The sequence below is a fragment of the Phycodurus eques genome, chromosome 1, assembly GCF_024500275.1.
Source record: "Phycodurus eques isolate BA_2022a chromosome 1, UOR_Pequ_1.1, whole genome shotgun sequence".
In the NCBI taxonomy this organism is placed as follows: Eukaryota; Metazoa; Chordata; class Actinopteri; order Syngnathiformes; family Syngnathidae; genus Phycodurus; species Phycodurus eques.
The window spans coordinates 32665483-32683485 of record NC_084525.1 but is presented as its reverse complement, the minus strand read 5'-3'; the positions used below and the strand labels follow the sequence as shown (position 1 = coordinate 32683485).

The 18003-nt window shown below is 42.4% G+C and overlaps 1 protein-coding gene across 2 annotated transcripts in view; it reads left to right on the top strand.

Annotated features, from left to right (window-relative positions):
* Positions 1 to 1305: 1305 nt before the first annotated feature.
* Positions 1306 to 18003, top strand: part of fgd (faciogenital dysplasia) — a 63673-nt gene continuing 46975 nt past the window's right edge. For both annotated transcript variants that reach the window (XM_061688649.1, XM_061688657.1), the window contains exons 1-2: positions 1306 to 1329; positions 2633 to 2762. In XM_061688649.1, coding sequence (XP_061544633.1) covers positions 1306 to 1329; positions 2633 to 2762 — 154 coding nt within the window. The remainder of the gene's footprint in view (positions 1330 to 2632; positions 2763 to 18003) is intronic.

Below are 18003 nucleotides of genomic sequence, written 5' to 3'. Positions count from 1 at the left end.
TCTGGCCACAGGAAGCAACTGGTCAATCAGAGCTCGGCCCACAGCTGAAGGTTCCTACTAACATCACCATCACCTCTCTGAGACAAGACGTTGTCTTGTGGTCGGTTGATGAGACGAGGGTCCTGATTGCTGAGTTAACAGTCCCATGGGAAGAGTATGAGAAAATGAAGTCATGGTATGCTGAACTAGTGACAGAATGTCAGCAGAGAGGCTGGAGAGCAACAACGTACCCAGTGGAAGTTGGCTGCTGTGTCTTTGTAGGGCTGTGAAACCAAGATCTTTCTGAGAGACATCGGGTACCCACAATCCAAAGTCCGGAAAGCCATCAAAGACCTCCTGGAAGAAGCAGAGAAGGGGAGCTTGTGGCTCTGGCTACGTAAGAATGACAAGAGCTGGGGGACCCAAACAGTAACATAGTGGAACCTGAAGATCGAAAGTCAGCTGCATGGAGCTGTCACCATCCTGAAATGTGCTGGGATCAAAGGGGGGAGAAACATCAATGAAGTTTGAAGTCCCAACTGACGACCATGCAGCTGGCACCTATGCCACCAGCAGAGGTGCGACAAGCAGAGATGCTGTGCCGGAAATTACATTAAACTGTAAACCAAATGATACACAAATTAAGAAAATACTTATCATGAAACTACTACTGGACTCTGTGACTGGCTGGCGAACAGTTCAGCGACCCTAGTGTGGATAAGCGGTACGGAAAATGGATGGATGGATACGACTGAACTCTTGAGTACACAAATTCATCCATCCATCCATCCATTTTCTTTTATCGCTTCTCCTCACTAGGGTCGCTGAACTGTGCTGGAGCCTATCGCAACTATCTTCGGGCGGGAGGCGGGGCACACCCTGAACTGGTTGCCAGCCAATCGCAGGGCACATAGAAACAAACAACCATTCACACTCACATTCACACCCACGGGCAATTTAGAGTCTTCAATCAACCTACCACGCATGTTTTTTGGGATGTGGGAGGAAACCGGAGTTGCAGGAGAAACCCCACCCAGGCACAGGGAGAATATGCAAACTCCACACAGGCGGGGCTAGGATTTGAACCCCGGTCCTCAGAACTATGAGGCAGATGTGCTAACCAGTCTGTACACAAATTCAGAAAATATTTATCATGAAACTCCGACTGAACTCTGAATAATGCTCCAACAACTTTACATTTATCCTATGATGTGCATGGCCTATACTATGCCTTTATGACACATAAAGGCAGTGACTCCTTCAGCTGATTGGAAAGTAGCACAAAGCATGCATGGAGACCGTTGCCATTCACATTTTTCCTCACGAATGGGCAACCCAGAAGAGATGAAGGTATGTCTATAATTGTATGTCTCCAGTCATTCTTATCCAACCTTTTCCAACAAGTATGCAGTGCTCAAATGAATGAGTACACTCCCTTTGAAATGTATGTGTTTTGTCACTTTCTCAGTGAAAACAACAACTTCTTGAAACCTGCGGTAGAATTCTTGTGATTTTTTTTTATTTACATCCCAAATTTAGCTTTGCTAGACTTTTGTGTCTTAATCACTTTTACATTAAATTAATTTGTTAGAAAAAAAACAAAAAACTTTAGTATTTACGAATTGAGCGCCACGGTGGATGACTGGTTAGCACATCTGCCTCACAATTCTGAGGACCCGGGTTCAAATCTGGCCTCGCCTGTGTGGAGTTTGCATGTCCTCCCCGTGCCTGCGCGGGTTTTCTCCGCGTACTCCGGTTTCCTCCCTCATCCCAAAAGCATCCGTGGTAGCTTCATTGAAGACTCTAAATTGCCTGGAGGTGTGAATGTGAATGCGAATGGTTGTTTGTCTATATGTGCCCTGCAATTGGCTGGTGACCAATTCAGGGTGTACCCCGCTTCTCACCCAGAGTCAGCTGGGATAGGCTCCAGCACGCCCGCGCCCCTAGTGAGGATAAGCGGTACGGATAAAGGAAGGAAGGATGATTACTATTTGAAAAATGTCATTTGCAATCAAAGGCCCACATTGAGGGGAGTATTATTATTATTATTATTATTATTATTATTATTTTTTTTTTACTATAGAATACCATAGAAGTGACAACTTATTTCTGAAAGGGAACTAACTATTTCTAACAAGTCTGTTGCGGAGTACTCATTTATGCTGAGCACTGTACATAGCAGCATTTCAGGTAAGATTTTTTGGGGTTAGTATGAGACTATTAATGTAATTCGTTATACAAATATTTTTGAATACTTCTTCAAAATACCTAGTTTGTTTCAGTGAATAGTGTAGTTAAACACACTAGATGATCCAAAATAGCTCATTGGTTTGTGTGTGTGCGTGTGTTTTTCTGTACTGTATTTAATATGACACTTCCAAGTCGAGCACAATGAATGGGGTTTGGCGTGAGCGCGCTTGGCACTAGTAGCGCGCATTTTCATTTTTCCAGGAGGACATAGTTCTTTATGTGGAGAGGGAGGAGGAAGGAGCCACGCACGACCACGGCGCTTTTAGAGGAAATAAATAAATGAAAAGAAACCCTCCACAATGACCCGCTTGAAATCTGAAGCCATGAAGTATCCGTAGCGTGTGGGGTTTTCGTTTCCTTTTTTTTTTTTTTTAAATGACTATTTATTTGAAAACCGTAACAGGAATACGAGGCGGTCGGTGAAGAGGAGACGCTCGTCCGTGTTGCACGCTCCTGGAGCTCACTTTCTCCGTGGAAAGCTTCCGACCGGCGAGCAACTTTGTTCAAGATGCAGGGACTTTCAGCAACTGCTGGTAAGTGTGGAAGCGCTTTGGTATCCTGTTGAAAAGTCGCTTTTCCGAAGTTTGGAGTGTCGCGGCTCCTATTACACGTCCTGAAACGCTTTTTTTCTGGGGGGGGGGGGAGGGGGAAGGGTGGGGGTGGGGGGGATGTTTGTGTTGTTGTTTGCCAGCTGTCAGTGGGACAGCTGCGGGCTTTTATCGGCTCCGGGGCGGCCTCGACTTTTGTTTCTGAGCCCACCGACACGCTGACGATGCCGCAGGGCTGACACGACAAAATGTAGGAGCAAAATTGGGCCGAACTCTTTGACCTCACCGTTAATATTACTTACAGATTCCATTCAGAATGTCTGAAAACGATGATTAAAACCAGAGTCATTCATACATCATATCTCAGTTCGCACGGATGTGTGTGTGATGGGTTAGGAGGATGTCACAAAGCAGAGGTCACTACTTCCGGTCCGAATATAATGTACTGATGGAGCGACGCCGTGACTTGGGTTATTCGTTTATTCATGTGAATAACTGATGTATTCACGTGAAAGACAGATTGTGATGTAAATGTTTGCTGTATTAGTTGGCGTAAGCCGAGCGGTCAGCAAAGGCTAGCAGTAGTTTGCTTTCCCCACCCTTTCGTGGGTTTTCTCTGGCTACTCTGAAAACATGTATGTTAGCTTAATTGATGCAATTTTGAAATTAGTGTGTGAATGGTTGTTTGTCAGGCCACGGTGTACCTTTCCGCTCGCTCAAAAGTCAGATGGGATAGGCTCCAGCTCACCTGTCACCCCAATGAGGTCAAGTGATACAGAAAACGGATGGATTGAACACATGCGTATGTTAACTGTGGATACTCTCGTATTAAAGTATACTCCATAGTCTCCACTTTGCCGCAGCGGTGTGTTTATTCAATTCATTGCCCTCAATCTCCACTCCACTACGATCCGCCCAGCCGCATACTGAGAAGAAAATGCAGGAGACTTTTGTTCTCAGTCATTGTTGTGTGTTTGTGTATCTCCTTGATCTGATTCAATATGGGACACTTTCCCCCCCAGTATCCCACGTTACTATTTTGACCTGGAAATGTGATCGCCCCAAACCGAAATAAATGATAATGTGGAAAATCACCATTAGGTAGGCTACAGTACAGGAAAGCTACAGTACTACAACCCCAATTCCAATGAAGTTGGGATGTTCTGTTAAACATAAATAAAAACAGAATACAATGATTTGCAAATCACGTTCAACCTATATTTAATTGAATACACTACAAAGACAAGATATTTAATGTTCAAAATGAAAAACTTTATTGTTTTTAGCAAATAATAATGCGCCCCTGCATCAAAAACCGACATCAACGTGTAAAGGATATTACCACATGGGCTCAGGAACACTTCAGAAAACCAATGTCAGTAAAGACAGTTCGGCGCTACATCCGTAAGTGCAACTTGAAACTCTACTAAGCAAAGCAAAAGACATTTATCAACAACATCCAGAAACGCCGCCGGCTTCTCTGGGCCGGAGCTCATCTAAGATGGACTGATGCAAAGTGGAAAAGTGTTCTGTGGTCCGATGAGTCCACATTTCAAATTGTTTTTGGAAATTGTGGACGTCGTGTCCTCCGGTCCAAAGAGGAAAAGAACCATCCGGACTGTTATGGACGCAAAGTTCAAAAGCCAGCATCTGTGGTAGTATGGGGCTGTGTTAGTGCCAATGGCATGGGTAACTTACACATCTGTGAAGGCACCATTAATGCTGAAAGGTACATACAGGTTTTGGAGATACATATGCTGCCATCCAAGCAACGTCTTTTTGATGGATGCCCCTGCTTATTTCAGCAAGACAATGCCAAACCACATTCTGCATGTTACAACAGCGTAGGCTTCGTAGTAAAAGAGAGCGGGTACTAGACTGGCCTGCCTGCAGTCCAGAGCTGTCTCCCATTGAAAATGTGTGGCGCATTATGAAGCGTAAAATACGAAAACAGAGACCCCGCACTGCTGAACAACTGAAACTGTACATCAAGCAAGAATGGGAAAGAATTCCACCTACAAAGCTTCAACAGTTGGTGTCCTCAGTTCCCAAACGTTTATTGAATGTTGTTAAAAGAAAAGGTGATGTAACACAGTGGTAAACATGACCCTGTCCCAGCTGTTTTGGAACGTGTTGCAGCCATAAAATTCTAAGTTAATGATTATTTGCTAAAAACAATAAAGTTGATCAGTTTGAACATTAAATATCTTGTCTTCGTAGTGTATTCAATTAAATATAGGTTGAACATGATTTGCAAATCATTGTATTCTTTTTTTTTATTTATGTTTAACACAACGTCCCAACTTCATTGGAATTGGGGTTGTATATTCTTTCGCTATCTTCCGGACATCGCGACGAAGAATTGCTTGCATTCTTTTTCCTGTCAGGTCCACTTATTGCCAGGCAGAGTTCATTAAACTTCGTAAAAAATATGAGCATATGACAGCCAAGTTCACTCGGGAGTTTGAATCACCAACTAGGTGCTGCTGTCACTTTGCCCCTGGACAGAAAGGTAACATGAACAAGAATGCAGACAGACAAATGTTCAGGTAATTGCAATAAACATTCATTAATATAGATTCTTTTGAACAATTGAATCACTGCTCGGTATTATATTTGCAATACATATTAGATTGAACATATTAAAACAGCGCCATCTGGTGGTATGAATACATGCTGGCAGTTCAGCAATGTAACTCTTTGCTCCCACATTTACTCATCTTTTTAAATTAGCCTCTTGTCACGGATCAAACTACACAAGCCTCCACACACAAGAGTGTATAGATTCACTGTCGTGTATGTACTGCACACAGAAACACAATCACACACACTTTTTGTCAGTATTCCTTCCAAAGCAGCCTGCGTCACGTGTACTTTGGGGCTTATTTTCACTTTTGGCCACTGGAGGGTCAAGTGACTTGAAAAAAAACAAAAAAACACATCGGGCCACATCATCTGCCTATGTGTTCAACTATATCACAAATATTGTGTTGTCTGATGTGAGGTGACATTTGTATTGCAGACTCAGGACTGTCTTGCGCCCCCCTTCCCATTCCCCGTGCTTATATAATGGCGGTTCTCACTAAGCAGTGAAATGCTCCAGCATAGACGTCCTGTCTCGCTGTTTAAGTTATTTATTATTAACAAAAGCTATGCGAGCCTGTCTGTGTTTAACCAAGCCAATGTAAACTTCTCCTCCCTTTGTGAGATAAACATTGAGCAAGAAGAAAATGAACAGGATGGTGAGAATATTATCTACCCTGATTCCCTTGCTCCATCTTCTTTTTTAAGACTTAGAATGGCTTTTTACAAACTGGCCATTTATGCTGATTTTTTTCCCCAGCTCACTGTCCTATGCTGGGACACCAATAGCGATTTTGGGCCCCGTAAAAAAAATCAAACTGGGCCTTTCACTGGAGTGCCGTAAATTGAAAATACTGGAGTTTTTATTTTATTTTATTTTTTTAAAATCATCATTTTTCTCCCCTTTACGGTGCCTCCAGTCTTGTGTATAATGTACCAAAAGCACTTGTCGCTGTTATGCTGACATTGCCACACACTGAAATAACTTAATGCACAGAGCCAGATTGGCTGTACAGTCTGAAAGGCACAGGTGAATAAATCCCAGCTTTACTGTTGCGTACTGATGCCCCCCCCCCCCGCCCTCCCGCTCCCACTTCAACGCTCATGCTGATGCTACAATTTACTGGGAAGCCAGTGTGAAAGTGGCTTTGAGGACAGAGACATCACGAGTAGCCATGCAGATGCTGGATGCTAATCTTGTGAGACAACTGGTTTGTTCAGAAAGGCGTGTGATGTCACACATTCATCTTTGCTAAATTGCAAACTGATTGGGCAATGGTAAAAAAAATGAGCAGACCTCTCAGCATCCTTTGAGGAGATCGAGGTAGAAGGTGTGTGGTTTAAAATGAGAAATGAAAACAAGCCTGCTAACAATGATGCCCCCCTGAAGATATTAGCATGGATGAAGCCATAGCAGCAGTCTTATTAGAATTTCTTCATAAAAGAACAACAAATAGCAACAGTGCTTAAATTGAGAGGATGTTTGATTTTTCTTGTAATTTAGTATACTGACTACTTATCTGTCTCTATATGTGCCCTGCGATTGACTGGCGAGCAATCCAGGATGTAGTCTTGCTTTTTGCCCGACCCCAGCGCCCCATGACCCTGAACAGGATAAGCGGTGTAGAAAATGGATGGATGGATATTCTGATTATAATCCCTCAAAGGAAATTCTATGTTTAAACTCTGCAGTATACACATTTTGTGTTGCATGCCACACACAGACCCAAATGACACACATGCATGTGAGAAAACATGTTGGACTAGTGCAAACATTGCTGTCCTGCTTGAGTTGGGATTGTGGGGACAGCACCATGCTCAAGGGCACCTCAAGAGTAGCCAGCAAGCAGAGTGGCATCTCTCCATTTGCCATTTTGTCAGCAACAGGACTTGAACAGTGACCCTCTGGTTCCCAAGTCCAAGTCGTCACAGATGAGCTACTGCTCTTAAACCTGTTGAGCTGATGCACCTGTATTGGATGCAATGGAATAACCGCTTTGCCCTTGAAGGTTAAGCAAATGCAATATCTAGGGAACATTGAAACTAAACTGCTTCAGTGCAGTTTGGTTTCAAACGCAATTTCTCTCACGCCTGGCAGGTTCATGGAGCCTGAAATGAGTGTGGAAATAATGACAAATGGAACTACTTTCCTTTCTGTGCTTTGCTTATTTCTTTTACCACAAGCTTGATGTACAATTTCTCCTATATGACCGGCGTTTTATGTACCTTGAAGTTATTTTCAGCTGCGGGCTCTCAGTAAATCGGTAAAACTCTGTAGAGAGGTTGTAATATTTTTGCTCTATTGTCTTTTTAATTTTTGCCTAAACAGAAAAGTTTGAAAACTGAAAAAAAAAAGTTTTTGTTCAAAGTATGTTTTACCCCACACCAGGTCGAGAAACTACTCGCTAGATTTGTGCCCATCCACTTACCTATTGGCATGCATAAAAAATCCACTTAACACCAGGTGGTATACTTTGAGGTCATGAACAAGCATTCCTTTCTAGTTATTGTTGTATTTTGCAGTGGTGTAGAACTTAGTGCACATTGAGGGGTGTTTCTGTCACATACTGTATACCTTTATAACAAAAAATATTCCCTTTGATTATAATAAAAAACAACAACAAAAACGCAAAAGAAAATGTTTCACAAATTCTTTGAGATGTTGACCAAGTATTTCGAAAACAGAAGTAAATCAGGTGTAAAAAAATCCATTGTTTTGTCCATTTCATGAAAATTGTAAAAAAAAAAAAAAAAAGAAATGTGTGTGTATTGGCATGAAATCCTGACCGATGGCACTCAGACTTATCCTAGCAGGAACTTGAAACAGCTGATAAATCTTTTCATTGCAGGATGAGGTCTCCAGTCAATGTGCAGCTTTGACCACAATTTTAATGCCGTCTTGCTAAAATAATGATAATGTGGGAAAACAAGCAGAGGAAGAGCCGAATGGACTTGCAAACGTTTGTGCAGCCATGTTCCTTCTAAAAAAGTGTTATTGTCCCTGTATTGGACTTCAGATGGACCCTTGAGATTTTGAATGATATTTTAAACAGATTTTTCTTCCTGCTAATCATAGCCCGACAGGGATACCACACTGTTGCCTGCACCATTTCTGTCCTTTCATTTAAATTAGATAATTATAGGATTCTATTCAGATGCCATGTATCCATCTCTCCACTCAAGTTCACACAAGATCTACTTTGGCTTTTCACCAATGAAGGCGTTAACACGACGGCAGTCACTCATGAACTTTGTTTATTCCTCCAAGTGGCAATTTTCATCATTGCTCGGCCCGACAACAGCACGTGCATGCGCTCGCGCACACACTCACACTCACGTTTCTCAAGTCCTCTATCTTGCTGTCACTCACGTTACATGAGTGAGACAGCATGAGTCACTTTCTGGGCCATCCAGAAGCTGGGCTTTTTCCACGCTCGCCTGTCACATAGATTTTCCTAATGGCTGTCATGTGTGGATACTGCTGCTACACAATCAAGACATCACTGCACCTAGTGCAAGTGTGTATGCGGGGAAAAGTGCCCTACATTGTGATGGATCACTTCTCTGACTGGACATTTTTCGATATTTTTTTCTGATTGGCCTAAATGCGTTCCCATCTTAGGCTCTTGACCCAATTTTATGAATTGTAAAAGTGTGTTAAAAAATGTTGACGTGTTAAATGACTGTATCTTTGCTCAAAGTACAACAATCATGAATCAGAATTGCTGCCAATCAGGTCTGTTTGGACATACTGTAGATTGTGCTTCTCCGGGTAAGAGTGAAGATACTTTACATTTCAAACTTGTGCCTGTGCAACAGGTTTGCTACACATCTTGCACACACTCAACTAAAGAATTATTAATAAAACAACAACAAGAATTCAATGCACATTTGTGCAACAAAAACTAAATATATGTACAAATGTGTACATGGTCAAAAATTGATATACTGTAATCAGAGGTTTGCCTATTAAAAATGTTTTTCAAATTTGTAATTCACCGAAAAAAAATGCTATTTAACGTGAATAAGGCAAAACCTCTGCCCGCTGCAGCCTGAATTATAACATCAGATAGTTGTTGAAGTTCAAACTGAACTAGAGCAGTAGCAAGTCAAATGCATGACAGAGCTGTCAGGTAGCATTATATACACAGGCGTACAGCTACTTGATGAAGTATGGATAGAGCGTGCAGACACGCCTGTTTGACTGGTTCTTGGCTTATTGGTAGGTGAGCAGTTGTGACAGGTGTGTTTTCAGTTGTGTTGCAGTAACAGCAATGCATACAAGGGCATAACTCATTATTTGGTCACGTTTTAAATAACGTATGATGCCGGAGGATACGTGCGGTTTGCGGCTTAACTGTTCTTCCCTCTTGATGAAGAGTGATGCCGTCCAGTTACACTCTTCACTCCCAAAAAATTATCTTACCAAAAACATAGACTTGAAGTGTTTTACTTACAGTAAATGAAGTTTTAAAGCTAGTTTCTTTAGGTAAGTCTAATGAAAAATTCCCATTTAAGTACGTGGCATTTAATTATTGTAATTGGATAAACTTTGTTTCATTACTTTCAAATATACTCTACTTCAACATAATGGTTCATGTTTATTAGGGCAAAAAATTCTTTGTTTTGAGTGTCCTAACTGAGTGGTTTCATTAGCAAAGTATATATATTGCTGGCGCTGGGCCAAAATTGGTCAATTAGATATTTTGTCACAAATTGATGCTATTGGTGCATCCCCACGTGGGTGTGTTATTTACTATTTTATTTTATTTTATTTATTTATTTTTTACAAATTATTGACAAAACTAAAGTGTTGCAAATGGCTTGCTCTCTTTGACAATGCAATATTAATGATTTAACGAACGTGCCGTTTTTTGTTTTTTTATTTCCTGAAAAGTGATTTAATTTAGTACATTTAGTACAACTATGACCAAAAACTATTAGGAAATCACGCTGTTTATGATTCAGTAACGATATGTATGATAGTATGGGACAGCTAGCCATTACAGCTACAGGATATAAAAAATGGAAGAAAATGTGAGGTTACTCTGCTTCTACCCTTCTGGGAGACTTACTCGTGTAGCTTAGGGAATGTTTAGGCGACTAAGAGGTATTTATCAGTAGTATAGTTTAGTATAGTATAGTACAATATAGTATAGTGACCAACCTAATGATATAGAGGTGCATAAGCAGCAACATGAGATTGTATGTATCTTTTTCCTCCGGTTTCACTGGGACTCAATAGTGACCATGAGTGTGAATGCAGCCATGATGCAACGATCACATTTGAACAGTGTTTGCCGCCTCTTTCCACACGTCTAACAAAATGCTCCAAAGTTTGTAGAGCTGAAGCTGGGGTATTTAAAAGCAATCACGTGTGACATGTGATATTCCAGCTTCAGTGGCACTTCGGCACCCACAGAACCTTGACTCATGAGAAGGCTGCATAGTTTAAGCACTTGAGCAGAAGAGACATGTTTGGTTTGAGGATGTTTCTGCTCAGAGTTGCAGAATATGTTTATACTGGAGGTCTCTCAGCTTATTGTAGGGTCTAGCAGAGGCGCATACACTCTCTCGCATACACAGAAGCAGGAAGTGACCTAGTTTTCCTAAATGGTACCAACTGTTGAAGATGGACTGACTGTGTCACCCAATAAAGGTTTCAAGTGTCAGTGCTAGTGCCAGAATCCGTACCACCCTGGTCACGTGCGCTGGTGACAATATGCAGTATCGATATACTTTGACAAACCTAACTGTGAGAATGTGGGTGGAAAACCGGTTGAGAAAATAAAAATAGGAGCCAGCTCACTTCAAAAGTTTTTTTTAAAAAAAGTCTCTCTTTGTGTCTTGGTCATGGGATTGGGGCGTCAAATTCTCTACATTTCACATAGTTTGTATCTGTCCCCAGTCATCTGTCTGTCTGGATTGAACCTTTCCCAGATGAGGGGGATTTTCCTGGGAAAGTCATATGGAAAAAAACAGCCCTAATAGTAAAAGCATGTTCCGTTCCTATTTCTCTGCCTTTGTGCGTGTGCATTTTATAAGTGCAGCTCCTTTAAGCACACTGAAGGCATTGTGTTTTTCCTCTGATCATCAGAAGCGCCGTCTCTATGGAAACAGGCTTCCTGCATACTGCAGGGTGGGGCATGTGGGATTTGGGGCGTGGGGGGTGGATGTGTCCAGGTCGAGGTCACTTCTAGGTAACAGATGGTAAACCGTTGTTAGTATCCTGCCACTCTAGCTTAATTTTGCACACTGGTCTGTTTCTTCAGGCAGAGCAATCGTTTACTCATGTGCAATGCTCATTTTGATTTGTGAATAAAGTTATTGTTGTTGTCCAACTAAATTCAAAGTGGCCTCATAGGATTTGGCCAGATAATCATCCTACTTTCGAGGTTTATTGTTACATGACAAGACAATAGTTATGCACATTTTAAAGAATATATCACAGGCTACGGTAATTGTTCTCATGCAGTGTTGAAGTTCATCTTTCCACTGATCTTGAAAGTTTGAGGGATTATTGCGAGAACCTTGATTTTAAAGACAAAATTGTTCATGAAATTAAGGGATCAGGCATGATTATTCTTTATCAAAGCAAGAACACTACAGATCTTGTGATATCTGGCACAACGTGTTCCTGTTCTTGCCGATCTTTAAATATATTTGTGAAATATCAATAATAGTTAGGATTTAGGATTTAGTAATGGTAGGAAGAATACATGCTTAGTAATAAATAACCTTTAGGGTGGCCCAATTCCACTTTGGTTTTAGAGTTAGGTTCTTGCACCTTTATATTGTTGTACAATTTGTCGTTCAGTTATGTTTGTCTTAATTGTAGTTTTTACTTTCATTTTGTGTGTTTGTACATTCTAGGTAATAAAAATCGGTACATCTACAGTACGTAAAATATCAATGGCATTGCGACTTTCGGCTTGACTCACATGGTTTTTGTCATGCCAGTTTTTACACCTAAATTTAGAAGCCTCTCCTCCCAACCTTGCTTGTTGTGCGTCCTAATCATCACGCACGTCCCCATTCATTCACCTGATGTGAAAATAAAACATGTTGTAAATGTTGTCCCAGTGAGGCTGGCCAACAAAGGCAGCCTTTGTTGAGTCCTCCATGTTTTCTCCCCCGGGTGCCCTTCGACCCTTCACCACTGTCTGCGGCCTCTTCACATTTTCGCAATAAAGTCTGTGTCAGTGATTGTGTTAACACACTATTGTTCCATGCCAGCAAAATGCCTTATATTGTGTCAGTCAGGCGTATCTATTTCCTCCCTGACATTCTTTATAGCCCCAATATCTTTTTGTGTGAATTTTATACGTCACCTTTTAGGGGGAAAGAAAATATCCACTTTACGCAGGGATGCTACTGTACCAGTAGAGGGCAGTAAAGGTTCATAGTTGTATTTTCCCCTCTACTGACTGAAGGATAAGAGTTGTTTTGAGAATAGGGTGTCCATGTTCGTACATATTGGGCATCATTCTGTGGAATTGGAAGTCTTTAGGTGCTGGGTTTATTCAGGCAGATCCAAAGCTCTCTTTCCAGGTGACAAGGAGTGTCACACTAAAGGTCACATTGACATGAGCAGGCCAAGCCAGCCAGAAGCATAGAAAGGTGACCAGGAGAGCCACCTCATCTTTTGTACCATAAGAAAAATGACACACAGGGATTTTGGCACGTGAACATCATAGGACAGTAAAATATCTTCTCAGAAAACAAATTGCTGGTTGGAAAGAACTATGTAAGGCAGGTGTGTCAAACAAATTTTTGTCACGGGCCATATCGCAGTTAGGACTTCCCTCGGAGGGCCTCTACGACTGTGGACCCATATCAATGAAAGATTACCTCATATACTGTAATTACAGTATACACAACACATTGACGAATAACCAGTTTTGAAATCAGAAGCCTATAAATACATGTTTTTCAACTATTACATTTCTTTTCAAATGGGGATTGGTAACAAAAAAAATGCTTGCAAACATCTCAACGGTATTACACCAGAACACAACAAAAACAACAGCGATTTTGATTTGCTTTCGCGGGCCACATAAAATGATGTGGCGCAGCGGATCTGGCCCCCGGGCCACCAGTTTGACACCTGTGTTGTAAGGTAAGAGGCTGGAGGTGGGACTAATTGCGGTCTGCCACACTAATTCACACTTTGTGACTGGGGGCTGGGCTGGAGTTTATTGGCTCTTTTCCACTGGACTACCAGCTCTATTCATCTTGGATTTTGGCTGATTTTGTTGCTATAAAACGACTGTGTGAAAGTGGAAAGAACATGTCACGTTGAATGCACCAGTTGTAATGAGACATGATGATAAAAACAACAACAATGGATACAAAAACGAGGGTCTCCTGCATTTATTTACTTGAAGGCATGTGGCTCTTTGGTCATTGTAAGGAAACACATTTATTTTAGGTTGAACTGAGGATAAAACTGGTTGCTGCAGCAAAGTGGAGACTGTGGAGTACAATATGTAAGAATCCAGAGTTTTGGCACAGTAATGAGTCAAGCTAACTGGCATGTGTGTTTAATTTGACCTTTCCTGCTCAATTATTGCAATGAGCGACCAGCAGTGGTTTACATCACCGATATAGGCTAGGCCCGACATGCTTGCAATCCCGGATATACTGATATTTCTAGAAAAGCACAAAAAGTGTGTCGAGCAGCGTAAATTGTGTCAAAGGGCCAAAAGAGACAGACAAACATTCACTCCCACATTCATATCTGTGGACTATTTAGACCAGAGCCTTCCCTGAACCTGGCATGCTAGAGAAGGGGTGAGCAAACCTTTGTATTTAAGGGCCACATTGGATTTTTAAAATGAACAGAACGGCCAGGTTATTGGAAGATGAAGTAAAAATAAAATAATTTTAAAAGGTCAATTACTGTATTCCATTTTCTATAATGAACCAATTGCACTGGTAGTGGAATGGTTCACGCTGCTACCGTTCATGCAGACAGGCTTAGGTTCTATTCCTGGCCAGTGCCCCAAAACCAGGCATTGCTAGATCCAAGCCGGGCGGGTTGCGTCAGGAAGGGCATTTTGTATTTCCTGCATCCACTATTACTGCTGGAATGATGCAAATGTCCCCGATGTGGGACTAATAAAGGTTATATTATAAATATTTATTATATTAATGTACTTTTAAATTATAGGTTCACTTTCACAAGTGACCGAGCAGAGATGACGTACTAATTCGTTTCTGGTTTCCGTTCCCTGTATGCCTGTCTAGTAATTGTATACAACAGTATTTTCCTCAATAAACACATACTAATTTGCCTCCTATTTTGCTCTTCAAAGTTGTCTAATCTCTGCTGTAACGCGGTTCCAGCCAGATCTATGTTAAAAGTCTACTGTACCACCAATCACTTAGTTTGTTGTTTTGTGATGTCATGTGATAGCTTAGCATTTAGCATGGTGTTCCCGTCTCTCCTGTCTACTTGCCTGCCCTCCCCTCGGGGAGTCCTGTGGAGGGTGCTTCGGGAGTATGGGGTACCGAACCCCCTGATACGGGCTGTTCGGTCCCTGTACGACCGGAGTCAGAGTTTGGTCCGCATATCCGGCAGTAAGTCGGATTCGTTCCCAGTGAGGGTTGGACTCCGCCAAGGCTGCCCTTTGTCACCGATTCTGTTCATAACTTTTATAGACAGAATTTCTAGGCGCAGCCGAGGCGTAGAGGGGGTCAGTTTTGGTGGCCTCATTATTGCATCTCTGCTTTTTGCAGATGATTTGGTTCTGTTGGCTTCATCAAGCTGTGACCTCCAACTCTCACTGGAGCAGTTCGCAGCCGAGTGTGAAGCGGCTGGGATGAGAATCAGCACCTCCAAATCTGAGACCATGGTCCTCAGTCGGAAAAGGGTGGGATGCCCTCTCCAGGTCGGGGATGAGATCCTGCCCTAAGTGGATGAGTTGGGGTCTTGTTCACGAGTGAGGGAAGAATGGAATGGGAGATCGACAGACGGATCGTGCAGAGTCTGCAGTGATGCGGCTTTGTATCAGTCCGTTGTGGTAAAGGAGGAGCTAAGCCAAAAGCCGAAGCTCTCAATTTCCCGGTCGATCTATGTTCCTACCCTCACCTATGGTCACGAGCTGTGGGTCGTGACCGAAAGAACAAGATCCAGGATACAAGCGGCCGAAATGAGTTTCCTCCGCAGGGTGTCCGGGCTCTCCCTTAGAGATAGGGTGAGAAGCTCGGTCATCCGGGAGGGGCTCAGAGTAGAGTCGCTGCTCCTCCACATCGAGAGGAGCCAGATGAGGTGGCTGGGGCATCTGATTCGGATGCCTCTCGGACGCCTCCCTGGTGAGGTGTTCCGGGTACGTCCCACCGGGAGGAGACCCCGGGGACGACCCAGGACACGCTGGAGAAACTACGTCCTTCGGCTGGCCTGGGAACGCCTCGGAATGCCCCCGGAGGAGCTGGATGAAGTGGCTGGGGAGAGGGAAGTCTGGGTGTCCCTGCTAAAGCTACTGCCCCCGCGACCTGACCCGGATAAACGGTAGAAAATGGATGGATGGATAGTTTTAGATTTATTGTAATAAAATATTGTGAGTGCACAGTGGACTGGATTAAAGGATGAAGCTGGCCATATGTTGCCCGCACCTGTGTTAGAGGGTAAATTTGTGTGAGAGAACCCACGCAAGCACGGAGTGAATTTACAGACTATTTTTATGAGCACAAAATAAATATCTTTTATTTATAGTAATTCAAGCCCTCAGCATGGATATGGAAAAAGAAAGTTTTTGGCACCGTAGCCGATGCACTGTGTGCATTACTGGATTCATTCATTCATCAACCAATCCTTGTGCTGTGGGAATAGAAAAGAATAGAATAGTTTGTACTACCATCATCTCATCATTGATCAAATAGTTTCTCCATACTGTATGTAGTATTAATTTTGGCAGTCCCCAATGCCCCCCCACCCCATATTGCACCCACCACAGCTCTCATCACTGGACAGTCGTAAAACCCTGAGCCTAATGGGGAGATGAGAGCTACATCCACACAGATGGATCCTGTTTCTCTGGCCCACTGTGGATTATCTTCCTCAGTTGTTTCAGGCTTTTAGCTTTTTCCTCCCCTCTCTTACTGAGGCCCTGAAACAAGCACTTCGTGATTTTATGATCCTGAAAGGTGGTTAAAATAGAATAAATTAACAAACTGCCTCAGGTTGACTGGCACGTTGTGTAGTTTTTTTGTTTGTGTGTGTGCCCATGTCAGCAGATTTCCTAACATTTTTCTGCTAGTTTACACGCCCGAAGCACGTTACTCATTTCCTCCCTGAACATCTAAAAAATTACGTACATGCATGCACTGTACTTCTTTTTACTGGCTTTTCAAAGCTGAATTAGTCAATGTCTCACACACGCACGCAGACACACACACACACACACACACACACACACTGTCCCATCGCATTCAGTAAGATGAAATAATAATAAATAATGTCTGGCTAGATGTGTGTGATTGCTCTCTAATCTGTGTGATGGCGAGAAGAGTGCCAGCAATACACTTAAAGATGAAGATTTTATAACCCCAAAAAAAGCTTCACCCCAGTGACAATAAGTAGCTTGTTGGCTTCCTTCAACACATCACTTTATGCCTCTTAGTGATTATCATACAAGTCTCAGAATTGAATTTGTTGATTCATGAGCAGCTCCGTAACGTTAGTTTTGTTGTTGTTCCTTCCAACCTTGGTTTGGTTTTCAAAGTACATAGTGTTCTAGGACTACAGAGAAAGTGGCCGGTGTAGCTGTTGTCAAATAAACTAGTGTTCGTGGCTGTGAATATTCTCATTCATCAAGGTCATTTCAATCTCAGTACATTGAACCAATTGCAACTGGACTGTTCTGGTCGTCTTCGAAGACCTTTCGCCTCTTATCCGAGCAGGTTTCATCAGTTCATACACATAGACTAGATAGGACAGCTCTTGAGTGTTGGTGTGGAAACCAAACTACGTATTTATCCTCTTGAGTTAGAGGCAAACTCCAAACCACAAATGGTATGACTCTTTTGGGATACAAAACGACAATCGTTAAGATGCATTGATGAGAGGCCTCTGCCCACCAACAGTAGTTCTTTAGGTGGAATCACCCTTCTTAATATTTTACGCAGTTTAAAAATAGCGGTAGAAGGACCTGAAGTGGCTGTTTTGTTTGTTATTTGTCAGACGCTAAATCATTGAGTCTGTTTGGAAGGGATCAAAGGACGGCATTGTATGTGGGAGATACTGTAGGTGGTGTCGTAAGCCTCCTCTGTTGCGAGAAGGCTTTTCAACCTTAAAGGTGCTATATTTTACCAAACCAACTTTTTCTACTATTTGGGATCTCTGTGGTGCCTCAGTAAACATGTGGAATATGAATTAATATTGTCCACGCGTTCCCGAGTTCTAGACGTTTTTCTGCCGAGAGACCTGAAATCAGGTCATTCGAATTTCTCGAGCTTATCGACGTCACTAGCGAAGATCTCCGCCTTCCCTTTCTGATCCCGACCCAGCGCAGTCAACATAGCAAACACGTGTGCTCTCACAAGTAGGTCTTCTACGTTGTACATGGAGGCAACCAATCAGAGGAAAGGCCAAAAATGGACAAAGCGGATACAAAACTGGGTCAAACAGAAGTAGCTGGCA